The sequence below is a fragment of the Silene latifolia genome, chromosome 5 (genome assembly GCF_048544455.1).
Source record: "Silene latifolia isolate original U9 population chromosome 5, ASM4854445v1, whole genome shotgun sequence".
NCBI classification, from domain to species: Eukaryota; Viridiplantae; Streptophyta; class Magnoliopsida; order Caryophyllales; family Caryophyllaceae; genus Silene; species Silene latifolia.
Genome location: NC_133530.1, coordinates 36,853,710 through 36,876,653, shown reverse-complemented (window position 1 = coordinate 36,876,653; position 22,944 = coordinate 36,853,710). Strand labels below are relative to the sequence as shown.

Here is a 22,944-nt window from a genome sequence, read left to right as displayed (position 1 = left end):
AGATAATAAAAGGCAACATTAGACGTTTTTCCTAAGTCATAGATTATGTTTTATTAAATTTTCACTAATAATGTCACTATTTATGCTATTTTTCTTCAAAAATCCATAAATCATGCAAAAAGACTTCTTTATAGCCAATTATTTTACACACATCTTGTAAAATTGCATGTGACAACATATTAATTTTCTATGACCAGATTAGAAATTTAACTCATATTAACCCATTTTTCACCTAAATCCGAATTTAATAATGAAAAATCCATTTTTCGAGCATAACAAGTCCAAAAATTATGAAAATTTACAGGTTATCTCAAAATAATATATGTGAATACATATCCAAAAATCACTGGAAAATTCGAAGTATAGCTAATTTTAGACCAAAAATGACATTTTTACTCATAAAATCATTTTTAAATGCCATTATTGTATAATATGAACAATAAAAATCCGTAAAATTAACCAAAATATCCTAAAACATTTTAGGACCAGAAATATTAACATGCATGAATTAATTTCGTGATATATCATAATAACACAAATTTTACAAGTTTTATATGTTATTCTTATAACTCGGAAAAACTTTTAACCGATTTGCATGCAAACAACCGTGGCTCTGATACCAATTGAAAGAAATGTAGATATTTATACATAAACATACTCATATATGTTATAAATTAATTTGTCATAAAATTAAATATGGATTTTATGCATGCAAACAAATGATAAAATAGAGGAGAAATCATGTTCTTACATTGGTGATTTCGGTTTTATGGGCACAAAAGAAATCTCCTTTTCTTTTTTTCTTGTGCTTTCCTATGATGGAAGAACCAAGATCCAAGTGTAGGATCTCTCCTTAGGATTAATACCCAAAGCTTACCCTTAATTTAATTAATATTACATGAACTAGTATAATATTAATGTAGTAGAAAAAATGACCCAAAAATATTACAACACACTTAATATTTTCGGTTTTATGGAGAGAAGAAGAGGAGAATTATTTTTCTCTCTAGAATTAATTTTTGGATGAGTAAGTGAATGAATGAATAATCTACAACATTTTGTATGTTATTAGGTTAATTAGATGAAAAACCATGATGGTTTTCTCTTCTCAAAAACCGGGTGGAAGGGGGCTTTTTAGGGGAGCCAATGCATGCAAGTGTTGTTCTTTACAATACATAATAGGCTTGCATGGCTAAATAATAGGTAATCATTGTGTTTATTAATAAAGTAAACAACACAATATTAGTCTAAAACCCCTCCCTTATTTCGGCACAATTATAATATGGAGTCCATATTATTTTTATCAATTTGTCAATATATAACATGTTATATGTCACATAAATTTGTTATGTATTTTTAACATATTAAAAATCAACGTATTGATAAAAATACGTCATATACAAAAATGACTTAGTAATTTCATAATTACTTGTACTAAAATATTTTACCGATTATAAATCACAACAGTTTGTATTTATAATAATTCATTCAAATTCAATTGTTTCTATAAACAATAATTTCATCCGAGTAATTATACAATTTGATTACTCAGACCGTATCTCATTTAATCACATTTCAATTTGATACGTAAATTTTACTTCCAAAATCGTCCGTCAATTTTCAAGTAATTTAATTAACTCGTAACATTATACGATTAATTAAATAATCAATTAAGAGTGTTGCCCTATAGGTATGACCTAGGGGTCAATCGCCACCACCGTCGCACGACGAATGTCAAACTCTAGTCGACCAATCATTACCGATATATGTTGACCAGTTGACAGTAACAAAATTACTTCCCAATTGTATTCTTTAGAATGAGATTTAAACACGTGATCATCATGATCAACAGTCGTGATCGCATTATTGTCGGAGGACACATATTCCAACAATTTGGTGGTATGATTAATTGATATTTCTTTAAATTATTGGTGTATATTAACATTGAAATAATGGAATTCTGTGTTTGTGAAATTATCACTAATGGTTAAGCTTAATATTGTAGGCGGAGCACATGAGTGACTACTTAGCAAAGAAGAACGTGGAAAGAGCAGATGATATAATAACGTTTGATGTTGTCAACATCAACTTCCCTTGGCAAAAGACAGAGATGAACAATACTGAGTCTGGAAACTTCTTAATGATGCACATGATTCGATATGAGGGTGTAATGTTTGAAGCCGACCTGAACCAAAAAGTGTATAGGCGATACTACTAGCTAGAAATGGCAGCGGCATTGCTTTTAGCTGACATAAATGAGAACAGAACACCTTTGATCGAAAAAGTAAAAGAATTTTCAGATGGGAAGGATGAAATATGGAAGACATTGAAGCAAAAGAGGAAGAACAACGAAAAGGTGAAAGGGAAGCAGAAAGAGGAAGTACCAATGGCAGAAGTTCAACCAACAGAGAATGTTGATGTTGTTGTGGAGGAGACAAATAAAGAAGATGTTCCGGAAACAGCAAAGAAGGATTGTACTAAGAAACCGAGTATTAACACAGAATTGCCAATTCTTCGGCAATCTCCTAGGAAAAGGTAAAAACCATTTACAATTGTATATACAAAAAGATAGAAAGTAATTAGTACAAAAGGTGTCCAGAAATAATAACTGATCATTAGTATGGATTTGCTTTTACTGAGGAGCCGATTCCTAAAAGATCTTTGAAGATCGTAGCAACGAGCCGCAATAACATACAAACGTGGTAGGATTAAGACCGTTGCAAATCCTAAGAACCGCGGTAGAGGTAGAGGAAGGAATTAGGACTACTATATTTGTTAGAACAAAGTTGTAATTAAACTAAATGGTATGTAATGTTAGTACAAAAAGGGATTTAATGGTAACTTTTTATAATGGTAAAGCAGTGATGGCTATTTTGGATGTCATCTAACTCTTGCTAAAGTGTGATATTATTTCATGTTTGGTGTGATATTGTGTAATAATTGCTGTGATATTGCTTTTCAATATCACACAGGGCTAAACAATACCACACTGTTTACTTAAAAATATCACTATGGATATGGATTGTTAAATCTCACGTTGATATTTTTTTTAGAATGTTGTGATATTGTTGTGTACACATGTTGATATTGCTTCTCAGTATCACACAGTTTGATTAACAATATCACACAGATTACTAAATAATATCACACTATGAATATTAAATTTTAAATCTTACGTTGATATTGTTTTTACAATGTTGTGATATTGTTGTGTACACAGGTTGATATTGTGTTAGAAAACTGCAGAAGCATATTATGAACTGCCATATTTTGACAACACACAAAACACAAGATGTGAAAATCTTAAAGCAAAAGGCATATATAGTAGTTCTGATGTAGTGACACTGTTTAGAGTAAGATGTGAAATATATAAGTGTAAGGTGTGATATTGTTTCTCAGTATCTCAAAAATACAAAAACAAGACAACTGAGACAAAATAAAATAATCAAATATTCTCCGAGTACGAGTATTTTCTATATAAAATAAAGTATAATCTATACTTAAATGAAGGTTGTGGTCTATATGAATATACTAGTCATAAAAGAATGTCGTCTATTTGTTGCTGCTATAATTAATAAGCGCCATCAACAAAAACGCCTTCGACCGATCAACCATCATCAGCATCATCCTCATCTGAACTACCCTGAAAAATACAAAAAGGTGAAACAGTGATATTATTTTATGTAAGGAGTGATATTATTTCAAATGAAGTGTGATATTGTTTCTATCTCGGAACAATTACAAACAATATCACATTTTGTTATCCTCAAACAGTTATACTGTGTAGTATAAAGTATGATATTATTTCTAATAAGGTGTGGTATTGTTTCTAAAATTACCAGGAAAATATAAAAGAAAGTTGAGACAGATGTGTTGACACATTGTGTTATCCTCAAATAATATCACATTCTGTTATCGTCAAAATAGTGATACTGTTTAGTAGAAGATGTGATATTATTTAAAATAACATGTGATATTGTTTCTGACTCGTGACCATACAGTAGATATAAAAAGTTTCATACAGACTTTTCATGGTGAACATACCTTATTGTCAGCATCAGGTACAAAAGCATTAGGACAGTTACTTTTATCATGGTGAGCCATTTGTTTGCAATTACGGCAAAGCCTTTTAGGCTTCTCCGCTTTAGCTATGCATTATTGCTTTTTGGAGATCATTCTCTTCCCGCTACCCTTGTTCTTTGCCTGACGAGGTGGTAGAATCCTCACCTCAGTTAATGAACTGCACCTAAGAAGCATCTCCAACTCCTGCTCTTTGGTCATTGACTCTGATTGCGGATTGAGTTTCACCCTGAATTGTTTAAGGGTGTCAACAAGATCAGTGATGTCCTTCATAGAGACATTCTTGAGCACACTGATGGTCGCGTAGAACTCTGACCATAACTTGCACATTTCCATCTTTCTTAAATCAGTGGCATCAAAATCCTCAATTAACTCACCATGTGGACCATAAAGAGGGATCTTATGTGCATTCTTGGTCCACCGCATAAGAATGTATTTATCGGGCAAAGTGTGTACTTGTTTTCCAGAGTAAACCCAGATAATGTGTCTACAAATAATACCCTTCCTGTTGAACAACTTGCAAGAACATTCAAATCATTCGTTAGAGAATTGTAGACAACTTGGTAGGTCTTCTCGTTCGGCATCAACAATACCAATTAATTCTACACCGTTTGCGGTGGTGGTGTGAAGCCACCAACACTAAGGGAACAAATAGAAGCGAAGCTTCTACTTGAAAATCTGAAAGCAAGATTTTGTATAAACCTTGGAAGCATGAGCTTCCAACTTAAGAGAAGTTGCTAATTGTGGAAGAGTACAATCATCGTCTCTATCAAGTTATTTTTTAGTATGGCGTTGTACATCAATGGCGCTTTGAAACCGCATTAAGAATTCAACAAGTGTACCATGTGCATTTTCAAAACGCTTGAAAAAATTATTCCGACTCTCAGAACGTTGAGTTGTTCGTAATAGACAACCCATAGGAACATCACGAAAATAAGCTGGGATCCATTTTCTCCTTTTTCTAAACATGGTTGACAACCAGGAATTACCGTCAAGATTATGCTCATTGACCAACTGACACCACTTTTCTTCAAATTCAAGAGGTTCTAACTCAGCATCCCAAACAATAGCATTCAAACGGCTGACAAAATCAGTCTCTTTCGATATTGCAGGCCCAACCTTATCAGTAAGCTTTTGCATGATATGCCACATGTAATATCTGCGCTTAGCATGTTTGAAGACAGCACGCAAACCCAGCTTTATTCCAACACACTGATCAGTTATTATACAGTGTGGCTCTCGCTGTCCCATAGCATCAAGGAACTTTTGAAAGACCCACGTGAACGAATCTTCATCCTCATGAAATAGCAAGGCAGAAGCAAAAGTAACTGACCTTTTGTGGTGGTCTACGCCAGTAAAAGGAGTGAAAAGCATACAATACTTATTCGTACTGTAAGTTGGATCGTAAGTGATGTAATCACCAAACAAAGCATAGTTTCTACGAGACTCTGCATCACACCAAAACGCACGAACCAAGCATTTACCAGAATCCACCTCATAAGCAAAGTAAAAACCTTCAGTGGTATCACGTTTATCCTCAAAATAGTTAACAAACAGTTGAGCATCCCGGTCTCCTATTGTAATCCCCTATAAAATCTAGTGCAAAACAGTGGCGGAAACACTGTCGAATGGGATTAAATACACAAAGATAAAAGTTCTAACTGTTATAAATTGAGAATGTATAAAATTCTCAAGGATAAAATTAAATGGTTAAGTCTAAACAAATGCCACTTTTATAAAAAGGGCGAAAATAAAATTCCTCAAAAGTGTTAAAACTAAAAACCATAAAAGAAAGCAGAAAACGGAGTAGGATATGCAAACTACTCGCTAGCTCACACAGAAATCCCCAGCAAAGTTAATACCTGTCATGTTATAAACATAACAGCCACAATCAGTGGGGAGTAACTCGACGTTCTCCCAGCCATATCACATGATATAAATGTTACAGATGCAAATAATATATCAAAGTAAATTGAATTGTTATAAAACATAAGTAACAAAATATGATTACCAAATCACGTTAAAACAGACGTGCTGCATGCTTAAAAGCAAAATATTCAAAAGATAGAATGGAAATAATTTAGTTCAGGCTAGATATTCACTTTAGCTATACTTTTGACACCGCAGCATCTTTACTAGTTTCGGGAACCCAGTGTCACGCTAAGATGACCAACTCCAAGCTCACTAACTAGACAACAAACTATAATAGGACACGACTTACCACGCAGTGCGAAGTCCTAGTCTAAGTACATGTACATGACTCTACGACGATCCGTACCGCCCAGATACCCAACCATATAGCTGTTTTAGTAAAACCGTATGTCTTAGTTTATTATTCTTTGCCTTTACATTCATTATTCCAAACTTAAAAGTATTCCAAGTGATATAGTATATTATTCAAATGGTTCGTAAGTGAACTACACTTTTATTTTCTTCGAATTAGAAAACTTAAACTTAAAACCAAAAGTATAAAATTTATTTAAGGACTTTAAATAAATTAAGTTACTGAAATTAAACTTTAAAGACCATCCTTTGACTTAAGGTACTTTAGTAAAGACTTATTACTTAGGCTTTAATGAGACGGAGTTCTACACTAGTTTGTAAAACTGAACAGCAATATTGTAAAATTCATAATTAATTAAAGAAAAATCGAAATGACGCAAGACCAATTTTCATGGTTTCCTGTAGCTTTTGGCTACAACTTTCATTTTTTAACAAACTTTAAATTAGGAAATTATCAGGTGTCTAAAAATTCATTTCTAAAAACTGTCAGAAAACGTCACCCATAATGTTTCAGTTCATAAATCCACTTTTAGAAAAAATTTTAAGGCAAGGCATAATTTTAAACATAATTAAACATGATAAATCTTCATTGAGAAAAATATTAGCTACTGTATCAAAAGCAAAATATCTTTTAAAAATGAATCTTTGAGAGAAGTCAGAAACGCGTTTTACAGGCGAGCTGTTCACATATAATTTATTCTGACCAAACCGTAAGTTCAAATCTTATGAAAGTTTTTATGCAGACTCTAAACTTCAAAATATCAGGAGTCTATTCTTTACACTTTTGCAAATTCGAAATAAAAATAGGTGATATCATTTTTACAAAAGACGAACATATTTGATGATTTAACAACGGTTTTCATCAAAATTGCAAAATACACCATAAATCGAAAATAATGATTGAAGACCTACAAATTTATACACAACCTAATACTCCATGTCTCTGCCATATACTAAAATATTGTAAATTTACAATTTTATTTAGTATTTTTAACATAATTAAAACCGAATGAATCGCTATAATCGCAGTAAACCGCATCAATACTTTAAATTACGAAATAAATACTAAAAGTCCAAAATAATTACCACGAAAATTCATGGTATTTAAAATCAACTATTAATTCCAGAAAAAAAAAATAATTTACATCAGTTTAAATTATAAAAACGAATTATTAAAACCCTAATATCAAAACAATCGATTTGATCATAAAACTTGTAAATCAACCAAAATAAATACCCTATTAACAAAATAAAATTATACATAGTCAAAATAAATTATGGATATCAAAAGATCAGAAATTAAAGGTTTTGAAAATCATATATATCAATAAATCATCATAAAACATTAAAAATCCAATAATACATACAACTACAACAATTAAATCGATGTAATACCGAGTAACGTCGAAGTTACCTTGTTACGAATCCGAATCCACATATGCTAGCCTTCAATATCTCCTCTACAAACCCTTAGAAAAGGATGAACGGATGATGAGGGAAGGTCGATCGAAATAAAGAAGCAAGAAGGCAAGCACGTACGTAGATTAATTTGTAAAACGGAAATACAGAAGCAAGAAAGCAAGCACGTAAATTTTATTTTTGCAAGCAGAAAACGGCGGAAGCAGTAGGGTTACGTTTCACTGTTTTTTTTTTGCAGGAGGGATAGATATGTGAATGATAAGATATTATGTGAGTAAATAAAATAAAAAGATGTTAAACATCTTTTAAAATATCTCGAAAAAGGCATGAGTTTGATCTTAAAATGATCATTTGAATAAAACTCGGTCCATTTGAAAAATTGGACTGCAAAACAACTAAGAACGGATTTAATTAAATAAATAAATCAAAACCGTGAATTAAAAGATAAAAATTCAAATCTCATAAATAAGAATTAAAATATATGAGATTAGAAATGAGTAAGAATAAAAATAGGGTTCAATAGAAATAATTTCCGAAGTCCAACGAATTAACTCGGAGTAGAATTAGAATACGAATTAAATGAATAAATAAGACGAAGCTGAAATAGTTAGAAATAACAATAGTTCTCGAAAACAAGGAAATATTCGAGACATAAGAGAACTTAAGAATTCAAAGAAAGAAAAGAAATAGCTCACAGATAATTCCGAGTCATACAAATCAAATCGTAATCGTAAATAAAATACGGTTACGAAAATAGATTACAAAAATGGCGAGTGTTACAACCTCCCCCACTAAGAAAAAGTTTCGTCCTCGAAACTTAAAAGTAGAAAACAAATTTTAAAGAACAAGATTTTTTTTTGTTTTTTTTTTGTTTCTAAATCATTTGAGTTTACACTTAAATTCAGAAAAATCATCGTTGAGGTCATACAATTTTTAAACCAGTTTTCAAAATTGAACTATTAAAAATGACTTGTCTCATCTCATGGAACGAGGGAATACTGTCGCGAACCAGAGTTCTGTCGTCCAAGATAAGGGTAAGTCAACATTGGAAAAATCAAATCTTACAACCATGCATCAGCAAGTACTGAACCAGTCATTAGACGTCTTTAATGACAAGTCCTAGCATCCACCAATGTCGAAATTCAAAAGTAAATGTGCCAATTTAACTTAAAACCTTTGAGCAAATCAAATTTTGAAAATACAACACCACTTTTGAAAGTTTCTCAAGGCATCAAAGTATTTGAAAAATAAAATTCGGAAGTATTTTTAAACGAATTTCAAGTCATTTCGAAACCAAACCAATATAAATGATAGCTCAAAACTAAAAGAGAAGAGAAGTTCAAAACTTTGAAGCTAGTCATAATTCAAAATTTCCAAGATAATCAAAATATCTTTATAAAAGTCAAAATATTTTGTGTAAGATGGAATTTCTCAAAGAAAAAGGTTCACGAGAAATCACATTCGTATATACAACATAACATTTGAATGGTTTTTTTTTATGCATTAATAACTTTATTTGAAACAATTCCTTTATATTTCCAAACGAGTTTTAAGACATTTTGAAACAAAACCAAGTTTAGACACTAATCCAGAGTAACACTAAATATGAAATGTTTTTAAATCATAACTCAAAATTAAAATTTCCGAGAACCAAACTTGGTAAAAGCCGAAACTCTTGTATAAAATGGAAATATCCGAGGAAAAATGTCAACGGTAAATCAAGACAAAAGTTTTGAAACTAAAGCAAGGGAGAGAATGATTTAAGAGTCATATATAACTCTCTCAAGGATTATGAAAGGGGATAAACATCTCGAGATTCAAAAGAAGGAGTGCAAATTTTACTTAAAACCTTTGTACAAATCGAATTTGTAAATACAACATAACTCTTGAAAGTTTTAGAAGCATCCAAACAAAATTTTTCGAAACAATTCCGAAATACTTTCGAACGAATTTTAAAAACATTTCAAGACAGGACAAAATTTAGATACTAACCAAGAGTAAAACAAAAATGGAAGTTTTACACTTTAAAATCATAAATTTCAAAGATAATCAAAACTTTATAGGAGACAAACCTTGTATAAAACAGAAATATTCGAGGAAAAAGGCTAAAGGTAAAAAGTTTTCAAACTTAAGCCAATGTTAAGGTAGTAACAGATGCTCAGATGAAGAAGTGAGAAAGAGAGATTCAAGAGCTATACAAAGCTCTCTCAAGGATTACAGAAGAGGTTAAAGATCTCAAGATTCTTGGTACGACTCCTCTATGGAACCCAAGCTTTTTCCTATTTCCATCGAAAACAAACCAAGGCTATATTAACACTAGGCAACTAAGTTGTCAAGCTCAGAGTTGCTAAACTTCCTAGTCTACATCCTCCAAGATTATCGATTAACACAACTCCCATCTCAAATCCTTACATAACTGATCATCCTGTCAAAACATCATGGTAAAAATCCATCAAGTACTTCAACATCCAACCGACTAACTAACCTCCTCAAGTTATCAAAATCCATAAGACTCCTCGAAACATCAAACAGAAAACATTGTCTAACAAAGCTCTGATGAGAATTACTCTGAACTGAAAGCAACAATGCCTCTAATATCCACAAGTACAATCTAAAGAAAATAAAGCTCTCTTAGAAGTCCATCAAAGTCTTTTAGAAGTTCATTAAATTCCCAATCATAACACTTCAACAACTAGGGGGTTAAGAACTCAACCAAGCAACAATTTCGATCATATAAGGTCATCAAACAACAATTTCCTTTAAGGTAATTCATACCAAAATATTCCTCCGAGAAATACCAGTACTAAGGTTAAGACATTAAGATATGATATGTATGCATAATTCCCAACTTCAGGTTCTTAATTCTTCAAATCAATATAATCAATCCAAACTGCAGTTGAGCTAAGACACTCCTTATTTCCAAGGTTAACATTAAACAACCCAAATAAAGATAAGTCACACAACCAAAAGTCCCAAGGTTACAACCTTACATCAGAACTCAACAATCTAAACCCATAAGAATCAAAACTGAGATTAATCTAGGTCAACCAATAATGATACATGGTTACTATAAATACCTTAATCACATCTAGACCAAAATATATAAGCTGCTTATACTTCAAAGCCAACATCCAAGCTAAAATCCTAAGTCCATAATCCACTAGCCACCATTCAAGTTAATCCTTATGGAATGAAAGCTCTCACAAGATAGGCATTAAGAGTAAAACTCACTATCCTCAAACCATAATAACAAGACTTTACTAAACCTCAAACTTACTTAACTTCCATCACATTTCTTCAAGAAGAGTCAGTTTAACCAATGAATCTCAAGAGAATAGATACCAAGGTGGAGGAATCACAAAGATGGATTATTCATCAGAATAGGAGATGAAAATTTATAATAAGGATATAGGAAGCAGCTAAGGCTGAAAAAGTAAAGGAAGAAGAAAGATGATCATAGACTAACAAGGTCTGAGACCAGAGAAGGAATTTTTAAGGTCTAGAGTTGCAAGAGGGCTCACTAGGTCGCACCATCTTCTTGTAGAGAAATAAACACACGAGTCTTAGGTCACTTCGTCTAACAGATCCACAGTGTAATCATCTATTGGTCTAATGCACCATCGTGAGACTTGAGTCTACTCTTGGCCAACTTGTCTGCAGCTTGAGCTGGAAAGAATCTGGGCTGAAACTACCATTGTCCCATCAAGTTCTCCACGCGGTCAGCTAGGTTGTGGAGCGAGTTCAATATCACCATAATGATCGCGTTCTGGTCCAGGAATACACCACGTCCATGTCCACCATCATTCATCTTCTTCATCGGAGAAATAAAACATAGATTCAATGCTAGTCATTGATTTTGCAGAAACACATAGTCTAACATCCAAGTCCTTATTGATTTCAACTCATCTCTCACTAAATCATTTATTTAGTCAAATCATTTATTAGGCATTTTCCTAAAGATCAATGTGTGAGCGTCGGGAGCAGTGATGCTCTGATACCAACTGTAATCCCCTATAAAATCTAGTGCAAAACAGTGGCGGAAACACTGTCGAATGGGATTAAATACACAAAGAAAAAAGTTCTAATCATATAAATTGAGAATGTATAAAATTCTCAAGGATAAAATTAAATGGTTAAGTCTAAACAAATGCCACTTTTATAAAAAGGGCGAAAATAAAATTCCTCAAAAGTGTTAAAACTAAAAACCATAAAAGAAAGCAGAAAACGGAGTAGGATATGCAAACTACTCGCTAGCTCACACAGAAATCCCCAGCAAAGTTAATACCTGTCATGTTATAAACATAACAGCCACAATCAGTGGGGAGTAACTCGACGTTCTCCCAGCCATATCACATGATATAAATGTTACAGATGCAAATAATATATCAAAGTAAATTGAATTGTTATAAAACATAAGTAACAAAATATGATTACCAAATCACGTTAAAACAGACGTGCTGCATGCTTAAAAGCAAAATATTCAAAAGATAGAATGGAAATAATTTAGTTCAGGCTAGATATTCACTTTAGCTATACTTTTGACACCGCAGCATCTTTACTAGTTTCGGGAACCCAGTGTCACGCTAAGATGACCAACTCCAAGCTCACTAACTAGACAACAAACTATAATAGGACACGACTTACCACGCAGTGCGAAGTCCTAGTCTAAGTACATGTACATGACTCTACGACGATCTGTACCGCCCGCAGGATACCCAACCATATAGCTGTTTTAGTAAAACCGTATGTCTTAGTTTATTATTCTTTGCCTTTACATTCATTATTCCAAACTTAAAAGTATTCCAAGTGATATAGTATATTATTCAAATGGTTCGTAAGTGAACTACACTTTTATTTTCCTTGAATTAGAAAACTTAAACTTAAAACCAAAAGTATAAAATTTATTTAAGGACTTTAAATAAATTAAGTTACTGAAATTAAACTTTAAAGACCATCCTTTGACTTAAGGTACTTTAGTAAAGACTTATTACTTAGGCTTTAATGAGACGGAGTTCTACACTAGTTTGTAAAACTGAACAGCAATATTGTAAAATTCATAATTAATTAAAGAAAAATCGAAATGACGCAAGACCAATTTTCATGGTTTCCTGTAGCTTTTGGCTACAACTTTCATTTTTTAACAAACTTTAAATTAGGAAATTATCAGGTGTCTAAAAATTCATTTCTAAAAACTGTCAGAAAACGTCACCCATAATGTTTCAGTTCATAAATCCACTTTTAGAAAAAATTTTAAGGCAAGGCATAATTTTAAACATAATTAAACATGATAAATCTTCATTGAGAAAAATATTAGCTACTGTATCAAAAGCAAAATATCTTTTAAAAATGAATCTTTGAGAGAAGTCAGAAACGCGTTTTACAGGCGAGCTGTTCACATATAATTTATTCTGACCAAACCGTAAGTTCAAATCTTATGAAAGTTTTTATGCAGACTCTAAACTTCAAAATATCAGGAGTCTATTCTTTACACTTTTGCAAATTCGAAATAAAAATAGGTGATATCATTTTTACAAACAGACGAACATATTTGACAGATTTAACAACGGTTTTCATCAAAATTGTAAAATACACCATAAATCGAAAATAATGATTGAAGACCTACAAATTTATACACAACCTAATACTCCATGTCTCTGCCATATACTAAAATATTGTAAATTTACAATTTTATTTAGTATTTTTAACATAATTAAAACCGAACAGAATCGCTATAATCGCAGAAACTGCATCAATACTTTAAATTACGAAATAAATACTAAAAGTCCAAAATAATTACCACGAAAATTCATGGTATTTTAAAATCAACTATTAATTCCAGAAAAAAAAAATAATTTACATCAGTTTAAATTATAAAAACGAATTATTAAAACCCTAATATCAAAACAATCGATTTGATCATAAAACTTGTAAATCAACCAAAATAAATACCCTATTAACAAAATAAAATTATACATAGTCAAAATAAATTATGGATATCAAAAGATCAGAAATTAAAGGTTTTGAAAATCATATATATCAATAAATCATCATAAAACATTAAAAATCCAATAATACATACAACTACAACAATTAAATCGATGTAATACCGAGTAACGTCGAAGTTACCTTGTTACGAATCCGAATCCACATATGCTAGCCTTCAATATCTCCTCTGCAAACCCTTAAAAAAGGATGAACGGATGATGAGGGAAGGTCGATCGAAATAAAGAAGCAAGAAGGCAAGCACGTACGTAGATTAATTTGTAAAACGGAAATACAGAAGCAAGAAGGCAAGCACGTAAATTTTATTTTTGCAAGCAGAAAACGGCGGAAGCAGTAGGGTTACGTTCCACTGTTTTTTTTTTGCAGGAGGGATAGATATGTGAATGATAAGATATTATGTGAGTAAATAAAATAAAAAGATGTTAAACATCTTTTAAAATATCTCGAAAAAGGCATGAGTTTGATCTTAAAATGATCATTTGAATAAAACTCGGTCCATTTGAAAAATTGGACTGCAAAACAACTAAGAACGGATTTAATTAAATAAATAAATCAAAACCTTGAATTAAAAGATAAAAATTCAAATCTCATAAATAAGAATTAAAATATATGAGATTAGAAATGAGTAAGAATAAAAATAGGGTTCAATAGAAATAATTTCCGAAGTCCAACGAATTAACTCGGAGTAGAATTAGAATACGAATTAAATGAATAAATAAGACGAAGCTGAAATAGTTAGAAATAACAATAGTTCTCGAAAACAAGGAAATATTCGAGACATAAGAGAACTTAAGAATTCAAAGAAAGAAAAGAAATAGCTCACAGATAATTCCGAGTCATACAAATCAAATCGTAATCGTAAATAAAATACGGTTACGAAAATAGATTACAAAAATGGCGGGTGTTACACCTATGAAACATTTGATATCCCTTCCAAAATTCTTAAAATCAACCAGTTGAGCTCCAACATTCTCATAGTCATCTACATATTCCTTGACATTTCTAAATGCCCTTGTTGGCCCTTGATTAACCCTTAAATGATCTATAATTGTCTTTTTATGGTAAAGATGGAGGTGCCTGTGTTTTTTTTGAAACTGTTGATTTCTAAGTGAACAAAGACGGTGATTATGCCACTCACGAAACTGAAAAACAACATAACCATCCCCATTATAATGAAAATCAATCATAGCAGTATAACCAATCCTAGTTAATTTAGTGTTCCTGATATCAAAAGGCCTGGGAGTTGCCTGCTCCTTTCCACTATCTAAAACAGTAGCCTTCCTCTTACGATCTCTAAAACCTTCACGGTTGCAAACAACAAATTTATACTTCACATCACCAGAAACAAACCTTTTTTGGGAAGACTTCCTAGGTTCAAAACCACATGCTTCTGCATACACATCATAAAAACTAATAGCTTCTTCCAACATCCCAAACAACTGGTCAATATAAGGTTTAAACTCAGGTGCAACATTCCTTGTCCACAATTCACTACCACCAGGTGTGGAGTCCAAAAGTAGTTGATGCACACGAGAAGGAACAGAATGTTGTTCAACATGTGGAGTAGAGCTAGATGCATCAGGTGGTTCAATGAGAACAGTAGAAATAATTGAAGACTCAACAATATCATTACTATCTTTAGAGGTAATGGCAGAGACATGAATATCATTACAGGAAGAAGAAGTTACATTACTTGTAGGATCTGGCAAGAAAAGTAAAATGAAAAATAACAAGAAAAAGTCATAAAGATATGGACGAAATCAATATCACACAAGTGGCTGAACAATATCACATATCCAGGAAAACAATATCACGTTATTTGGGAAAAATATCACACATGAAGATGGAAAACGATATCACAAAGGAATGTTGCAGGAACAATATCACACAAGTTGTTGAACAATATCACATATCCAGGAAAATAATATCACGTATTCTGGAACAATATCACACATGAAGTTGAAAAACAATATCACAAAGGTGAATATACAATGGTACATATCAACATAAACAATATCACCAGTTGTAGAAAACAATATCACATATTAAGTAAAACAAAAAAACACTTGCTGTAAGGTACAAAATAAGAACGTTAATGAACAGAAAATATGTATAGGTACAAATAATTATACGAACAAAAATAAAGAACATGTGATTGAAAGTACAAAATAAAGAGAGAATACGCAGAGATTTCAGAATACGCTGAAAGTACAAAATTAAGAAGAATAACATACCAGACATCGCAATGATGATTGAATACGCAGAGATTTGACCAGGAAAACTTGGAAATAAAAAAAAAACGTATCAATTTTAGGAAGCACAAAAGTAAATTGAAAATAACAAATAAAGCAAGATGAAATTCAAAGCATAGAAACGAAAGAAGAACAAACAGAGTAAGATAACAACGAATTCAAACATAAGGATTTAAAAAACGGCAATTACGTACTAACAAAGGAAGTAATTGCAATAATATGATAATTGTGAAGAATGAGCAAAAAAACCGGAAATAAAACAAAAACGTTTTAAATTTTAGGAAACACAAAATTAAATTGAAAATAACAACAAAAGCAAGATGAAATTCAAATTATAGAAACGAAATAAAAACAAACAGTAAAGATGACAACGAATTCGAAACTTAGGGATTTAAAAACGCCAATTACGTATCTGAGCAAACGAACTAATTGGAATAATATGATAATTGTGAAGAATGAGGACGAAAAACGGAGATCACACCTAAATTCTAGGTTTTCCACCCAACAATGGAAGAAGAAGCTACAAAGAGAGAGAGAAGTTGAAGGGAGAAGAAGAAAAAGGAGGAAATAACGGTTTTGGCGAAAAAAAAAGTTTATATAGGCACGCGTTAAATTACAAATTTGCCCTTGCTTGTTTCCACCCTAAATACCTATCATAGTATTAATCCTCAATCCTCAAATATATAAGTAATACTCACATGATCTCATTCCTATATATATATATATATATATATATATATATATATATATATATATATATATATATATATATATATATATATATATATATATATATATATATATATATATATATATATATATATAGAGAGAGAGAGAGAGAGAGAGAGAGAGAGAGAGAGAGAGAGAGAGAGAGAGAGAGAGAGAGAGAGAGAGAGAGAGAGAGAGAGAGAGAGAGAGAGAGAGAGAGAGAGAGAGAGAGAGAGAGAGAGAAGTTCTAGTAAGTCCCTCATATCCTCTAAGTTCCTAAGTCCTTCTAAGGACCTTTGGATGAAGGAGATGGAGGGATGAGATTGAATCAAAATGAATGCCCATAAATGAATCTCTTCTAATCACCTTCTTAATCTTCTCCCTCCCTAATCACATCCTCCTCTCATTCTATAATCCTTTCACCCCCTCTCTCATCTAATTATTCACACAACTCACTCCCTCTCTACTTCACTTCTCTCCCAACAAAAAAAAACCCTAAACAAAAAAAAAACAAAAAACAAACAAACAAAATCTTCCTTCACCTTCCCCCTTCACCACCGGCCGGATCTCCACCAACCCGACACACCACCACCATCCTCCTGCCACCCTTACCGACAACCACCCAGACACACCACCACTGTCGCCTCCCTCCTCCGCACCACCGCTTTCCTCCTCTGCCGCCGCTTTCCTCCTCTACCGACCACCGCTTTCCTCCTCTTTGTCGTTCTTCTTCCGCCGCCTCCCTCCCTACCTTTCTCCTTTATTTTTTCAGATCTAAGAAAATAAAGTGGTGGTGGTTTGTTTTTTTTTTTTTTTTTTACGTTTTCAAAATTTTCAGATTTACATTTTTTGTGCAGGTCAGTGGTGGTTGTGTGGCGGCGGTAGTCCGGGGATTGGTGTGGGTATAGTCGTGTGGTGGCTGCGGTGGTGGCGTCGCCTCTCTCCCCTTCTCCTATCTTTTTTTTTTCAGGCCTGAAAAAAGAAGCGGTGGTTATTGTTGGTTGTTGCGGTATGCGGTGGGCGTTGGTGGTTGGGGTTGGTTAAAGGTGCCGGTTCATAATCTCTGTTTCGTTTGATTTTTCTTTTCTTTTTTTTCTTTTTTAAATGGTGGGTTATGTTGCTGCGTTGTTGTTCTTGTTTTCAAGTTTTTTTTTTCTTTTAAAATTTGTTTATTCAAATCATTGTCTTATTATATGTTTGTTTGGTGTTGTGGTGAATGGAGATGCCCTTGCTTTTCTCGTTTTAATCTCGTCTTATATTTATTTTTTCAAATCTCGTCTTGTAAATTCGTCTTGTTATGTATTTTTTTTTAGATCTAATAATTTTTCAGATCTAAATTCGTCTTATTATATATTTTTTTTAGATCTAATATTTTTTGTTGACGAAGTACGGTTTTTTAAGATTTTTGTGTTAATTTTTTTGTTTAGATTTCCTTTGTTTTGTATTTAATTAAAGTTATACTATTTATGACTAAAGTTTTACCCTTGAAACATTAAAGTTATACTATTTTCGACTAAAGTTATACCCTTGAAACATTAAAGTTTCACTATTTACGACTAAAGTGAAACATTAAAGTTATACTATTTAGTGGCAATTTGTGCAACTTCAATGGCAATATGTGCAACTATAGTGTCATTATATGCAACTTCAACGGCATTATGTGCAACTTCAATGCCTATTATGCGCAACTTCAGTGTCATTATGTGCAACATCAATAGCATTATGCGCAACTTCAATGCCCATTATGCGCAACTTCAGTGGCATTATGTGCAGCTTCGATAGCATTATGCACAACTTCAATCTCGTCTTCTTATTGTGTTGGTTTCAAACCTGAATTATAAATTTGGACTAAAGTTGCATGATTTTGGACTAAAGTTACACAATCATTATATATATAAAAGAATAATGTAAAACCGCTGACGTGGCGCAACAATATTTCAGAAAAGTACTCTACAAGGCCTCTCCTTTACTCTCACAATTTCAGTTTTTCTCAGCCAATCAAAACTAACACCATTGCCATGTCAGCTATCATGTCAGCCGTGTGAAATTATTGCCATTTGAACCCAATTTTCCATAAAAAACGAGTAATTACAATACACATAAAAACCGTGTAAAATTATTGCCTTTTGAACCCAATTTTCCAAAAAAAAAACAACTGATTAAAATTCACATAAAAAACGTTTAAAATTATTGCCTTTTGAACCCAATTTCCCATAAGAAACGAGTGAGTAATGTCTCCATTCTTCACCACTCAGATTTCAATTTTCCACAAAAAACGTGTTATTACAATTGGGTTGCACTCTTCACCATACATATTGCAATTTGCCACAAAAACACAATCATCACAATACCCATTGCAGTACCCAATTAAAAAAAAAAACCCTATTTTAAAAAGCGAGACAATTAATAGACATGAAATTACACATCACAAAAAAAAGCCCATATAAATCTATAAAACTATATTAAAAGGGTAACCTTAAAAGGCCATGTAGACAAAGCCACATAGGCGAAGAAAAAGCCACGCGAGCATTACGAATGCCACATCTATAAATCTATATAATCTATCTATCTGTACTATATAGTTAAAAGACAACTTAATACATTTAATTTTTTTGCCATGTAGGATTATCATAATTAAATTATACTCTATTAATTTATATTGTTAATATTAAGGCTACTTTAATAAATTTATTAAAATTCATTATAAGGTTTAGTAATATTTTTTTGTGTGGAAACCATAAGATCATGATTTAAATTATAAAAATAAATTAAGAATTTAGTCTCATCATTTAAATCATTCAATTTTTTCATCTAACTCCTCCTTAACCATAAATATAGTAGCTAAAAGGTCTTATATAGTAAATAAAAAATCTAATAATTTGGATTATAAAGCTACTAATATCTACAAATATATAAATATAATTAAAAGGAAAACCAAAATATCTATCATCATCAATATGTCATATTTTAACTATATAGTTAAAAGGCAACTTAATACATTTAATTTTTTTGCCACGTAGGATTATCATAATTAAATTCTATTAATTTATATTGTTAATATTAAGGCTACTTTAATAAATTTATTAAAACTCATTATAAGGTTTAGTAATATTTATTTTTGTGTGGAAACCATAACATCATGATTTAAATTATAAAAATAAATTAAGAATTTACTCTCATCATTTAAGTCATTCAATTTGTTCATCTAACTCCTCCTTAACCATAAAGATAGTAGCTAAAAGGTATGATATGTAGTAAATAAAAAATTTAATAATTTGGATTATAAAGCTACTAATATCTACAAATTTATAAATATAATTAAAAGGAAAACCAAAATATATATCATCATCAATATGTCATATTTTAATTACATATACAAGATAACTTTTTAAACGACTTTCATGCAAAGTGGAGTTTGTAAGAAAAAAATTAATAATAATAATAATAATAATAATAATAATAATAATAATAATAATAATAATAATAATAATAATAATGATGATGATGATGATGATGATGATGATGATGATGATGATGATGATGATGATGATGATGATGATGATGATGATGATGATGATGATGATAATAATAATAATTAAATAATAATGATTATAATGATGATAATAATAATAATAGTAGTAGTAATAATAGTAGTAGTAGTAATAATAATAATAATAATAATAATAATAATAATAATAATAATAATAATAATAATAATAATAATAATAATAATAATAATAATAATAATAATAATAATAATAATAATAATAATAATAATAATAATAATAATAATACAAACCTTTTACATACCATTTCTCATTTTCCCATATTTATGTTTATATTAAACTTCATAATAATGAAAAATGGATGCTCAAAAGTCATGAACTTGATCTTTATTTATACATATATTAAATTTGATAATAATGAAAAAATAATATTTAATAGCCATAAAACACATCCTCAATTGTTTATATATTTTTTATGGAAGGCAAAATTTGTAAGCAAAAAAGTTCTTATCAGGTCGTGTCGTGTTCGTATTCGTGTCAATATTAAACGGGTCACTACTACCCCAACCCTAACCCGACCCAATTAAATAAACGGGTCATTTGACTCAACCCTAACCCGACCCATTTAATTTTTCTATAACCCAACCCGACCTGTTTAACCCATTTATCTTTAAGCAGGTCATTTTTAACCCACTTAACCCGTTTAACCCAATAAACTAATACATCAAACTACAATTTGTAATCCTAATATTCCAAACATGATGAATGAAAATGTTAATTCTTAAGTTATTTTGTTGAATTACTGACTCAAACCAAATATATTATGACAATTTTAAATAAATGGGTTATTCGTGTCGGGTTCGTGTCAAAAGACATCAACCCTAACCCGACCCATTTAAGTTTTGTGTCGTGTCGTTTCAACCCAATTACTTAAATGGGTCAAAACGTCTTGACCCTAACCCGCTAACTTCGTGTCAGATTCGTGTCGTGTTTTCGGGCCGAAGTCAATGATTGCCACCTCTATGTGTCACCGATATTATTAACTATTTATTTTTTATTTTTTTATTGGAAGTTTCATTGGGTTATGAAGTGTTCATCACATTTTCAATTTCGCTTATGTGTTTGTTTTGTTCTCATTTAGGTGCTATAAAGATTATTTACTGTGTTAAGCTCTTCCAATGTAAATATACTTACATCTCTACGATTTGATTATCATTCCCTCTTTTTTTCATTACTTAAAGTAAAACTAAGTTAATAACGATAATATTGCATAAAACAAATTCCGCTATTATTGTGTTACTTTTTTTAATAGGTATGATTTTAACATGTTTATTACAAAAAATTCAAATTTAATTATAAATTATGAAATTTATTAACATGTTTTATTACAAAAAGTTCAATTAAAATATCAGTATTAATTATAAATTATGAAATTTGATGTAAATTTCTAAGGGTTATATAAATTTGGAAGATAATATATTTAATATACAAAATTAATTTAAGAATAATGATAATATCCTTTAATATTATAGATTTATAGATATAAGTGCATTAAATTAATTTATAGATAAATGATTTAAATTAATGTTATGTAATAATAAATTGATAATCCATGTCACATTAAAAATATGCAACATCACATTTAAATATGTCACGTCACATTAAATTTTAATCTAGATGACTTTTTGGATCCTACGTGGCTTTGTCTAGGTGGCGTTTATTTGTCATGTTAGGGTAGTCTTTTAAGTGAAATACTAAGATTGCTTAAACAACTATATTTTACCTACTAACTAAAGATTGGTGACATCAACGTGGAATCGTGGATGATTAATAATTTTTTGAACATTTATTATATATATTTTGAAATATCACAAAAACTCCGGAGAGACGGTCTCTCAATAGCGTTATTGACAGACTTCTCACATGATGGTGTGAGGGACCCACTGAATTTTTTTCCCTATTATGTCTTCCACTAAATTAGTGGGAGAGGGTGTCTCATTAGACCTACTGTTGAAATATATGGCTAAAAGGTGGAAAATTTGAGGGGATGACATAAAATTTTTTGTATAATATTGTTTAATAGGTGAAGTATTCGGCAATAATGATCCAATTGTTGTTCAAGCTGTTGCTGCTTTAAAATTTTTAGTTCCGCAATTTATTATTATATTAGCTTCAATTTTATGGGGTATGAAATGTTAGTTTTGTCATAACATTTCTAATTGTGTGTTTTATGTTATTTTCAGAATTGTTGATGAAATTTTGATATCTAATTTGTGAGGGTGCTCTATCTTTGGGGATCTTTGTTTGATAATATAGTTTTGTTTAATTTGATTATATGAATACTTATATTATTAATTCATTTTAGTTTGTATTGAGTTACTTTAGTTTTGATAGGGATATTTTAGTATATCTAATGTATGAAATTTTAATTTCTGATAAACTGTTGTATAAAAGACTAATTGAATTTATACAACCCTTAAAACATGAAAACCGTAAATTGAATTGATCGTAGTATGTTATTGTATTAAATCACTAAAGTATTACACTAGAAATAGAACAACTCGTGAATTTCACGGGTCACAAAACTAGTTACATATAAAACAACAAACAATATAAATTACACATAAAACCCTAATTTAAACAATCAATTTAAACGCCCAATACCAACTGTGAACAACCAATACTCTACCCTA

General features: G+C 31.0%; 1 protein-coding gene across 1 annotated transcript; it reads right to left on the bottom strand.

Annotated features, from left to right (window-relative positions):
- Positions 1 to 4,155: 4,155 nt before the first annotated feature.
- Positions 4,156 to 18,445, bottom strand: LOC141655223 (protein FAR1-RELATED SEQUENCE 5-like). Its single transcript, XM_074462313.1, has 5 exons — positions 18,327 to 18,445; positions 16,020 to 16,066; positions 14,676 to 15,487; positions 4,879 to 5,667; positions 4,156 to 4,596 (listed from the first exon to the last, which is right to left on the bottom strand). The coding sequence occupies exons 1-5, from the start codon at positions 18,443 to 18,445 to the stop codon at positions 4,156 to 4,158; spliced, it is 2,208 nt and encodes a 735-aa protein (XP_074318414.1).
- Between the last annotated feature and the right edge of the window lie 4,499 nt (positions 18,446 to 22,944).

Coding starts and splice junctions, on each gene's coding strand:
- LOC141655223 (XM_074462313.1), bottom strand. CDS start 18,445: ATGACACTGAAGTTGCGCATAATAGGCATTGAAGTTGCACATAATGCC. Junction 16,067..18,326: donor GCACAAATTGCCACTAAATA/GTATAACTTTAA, acceptor TTTATTTCCAAG/TTTTCCTGGTCAAATCTCTG. Junction 5,668..14,675: donor GTGTAACACCCGCCATTTTT/GTAATCTATTTT, acceptor TAGATTTTATAG/GGGATTACAATAGGAGACCG.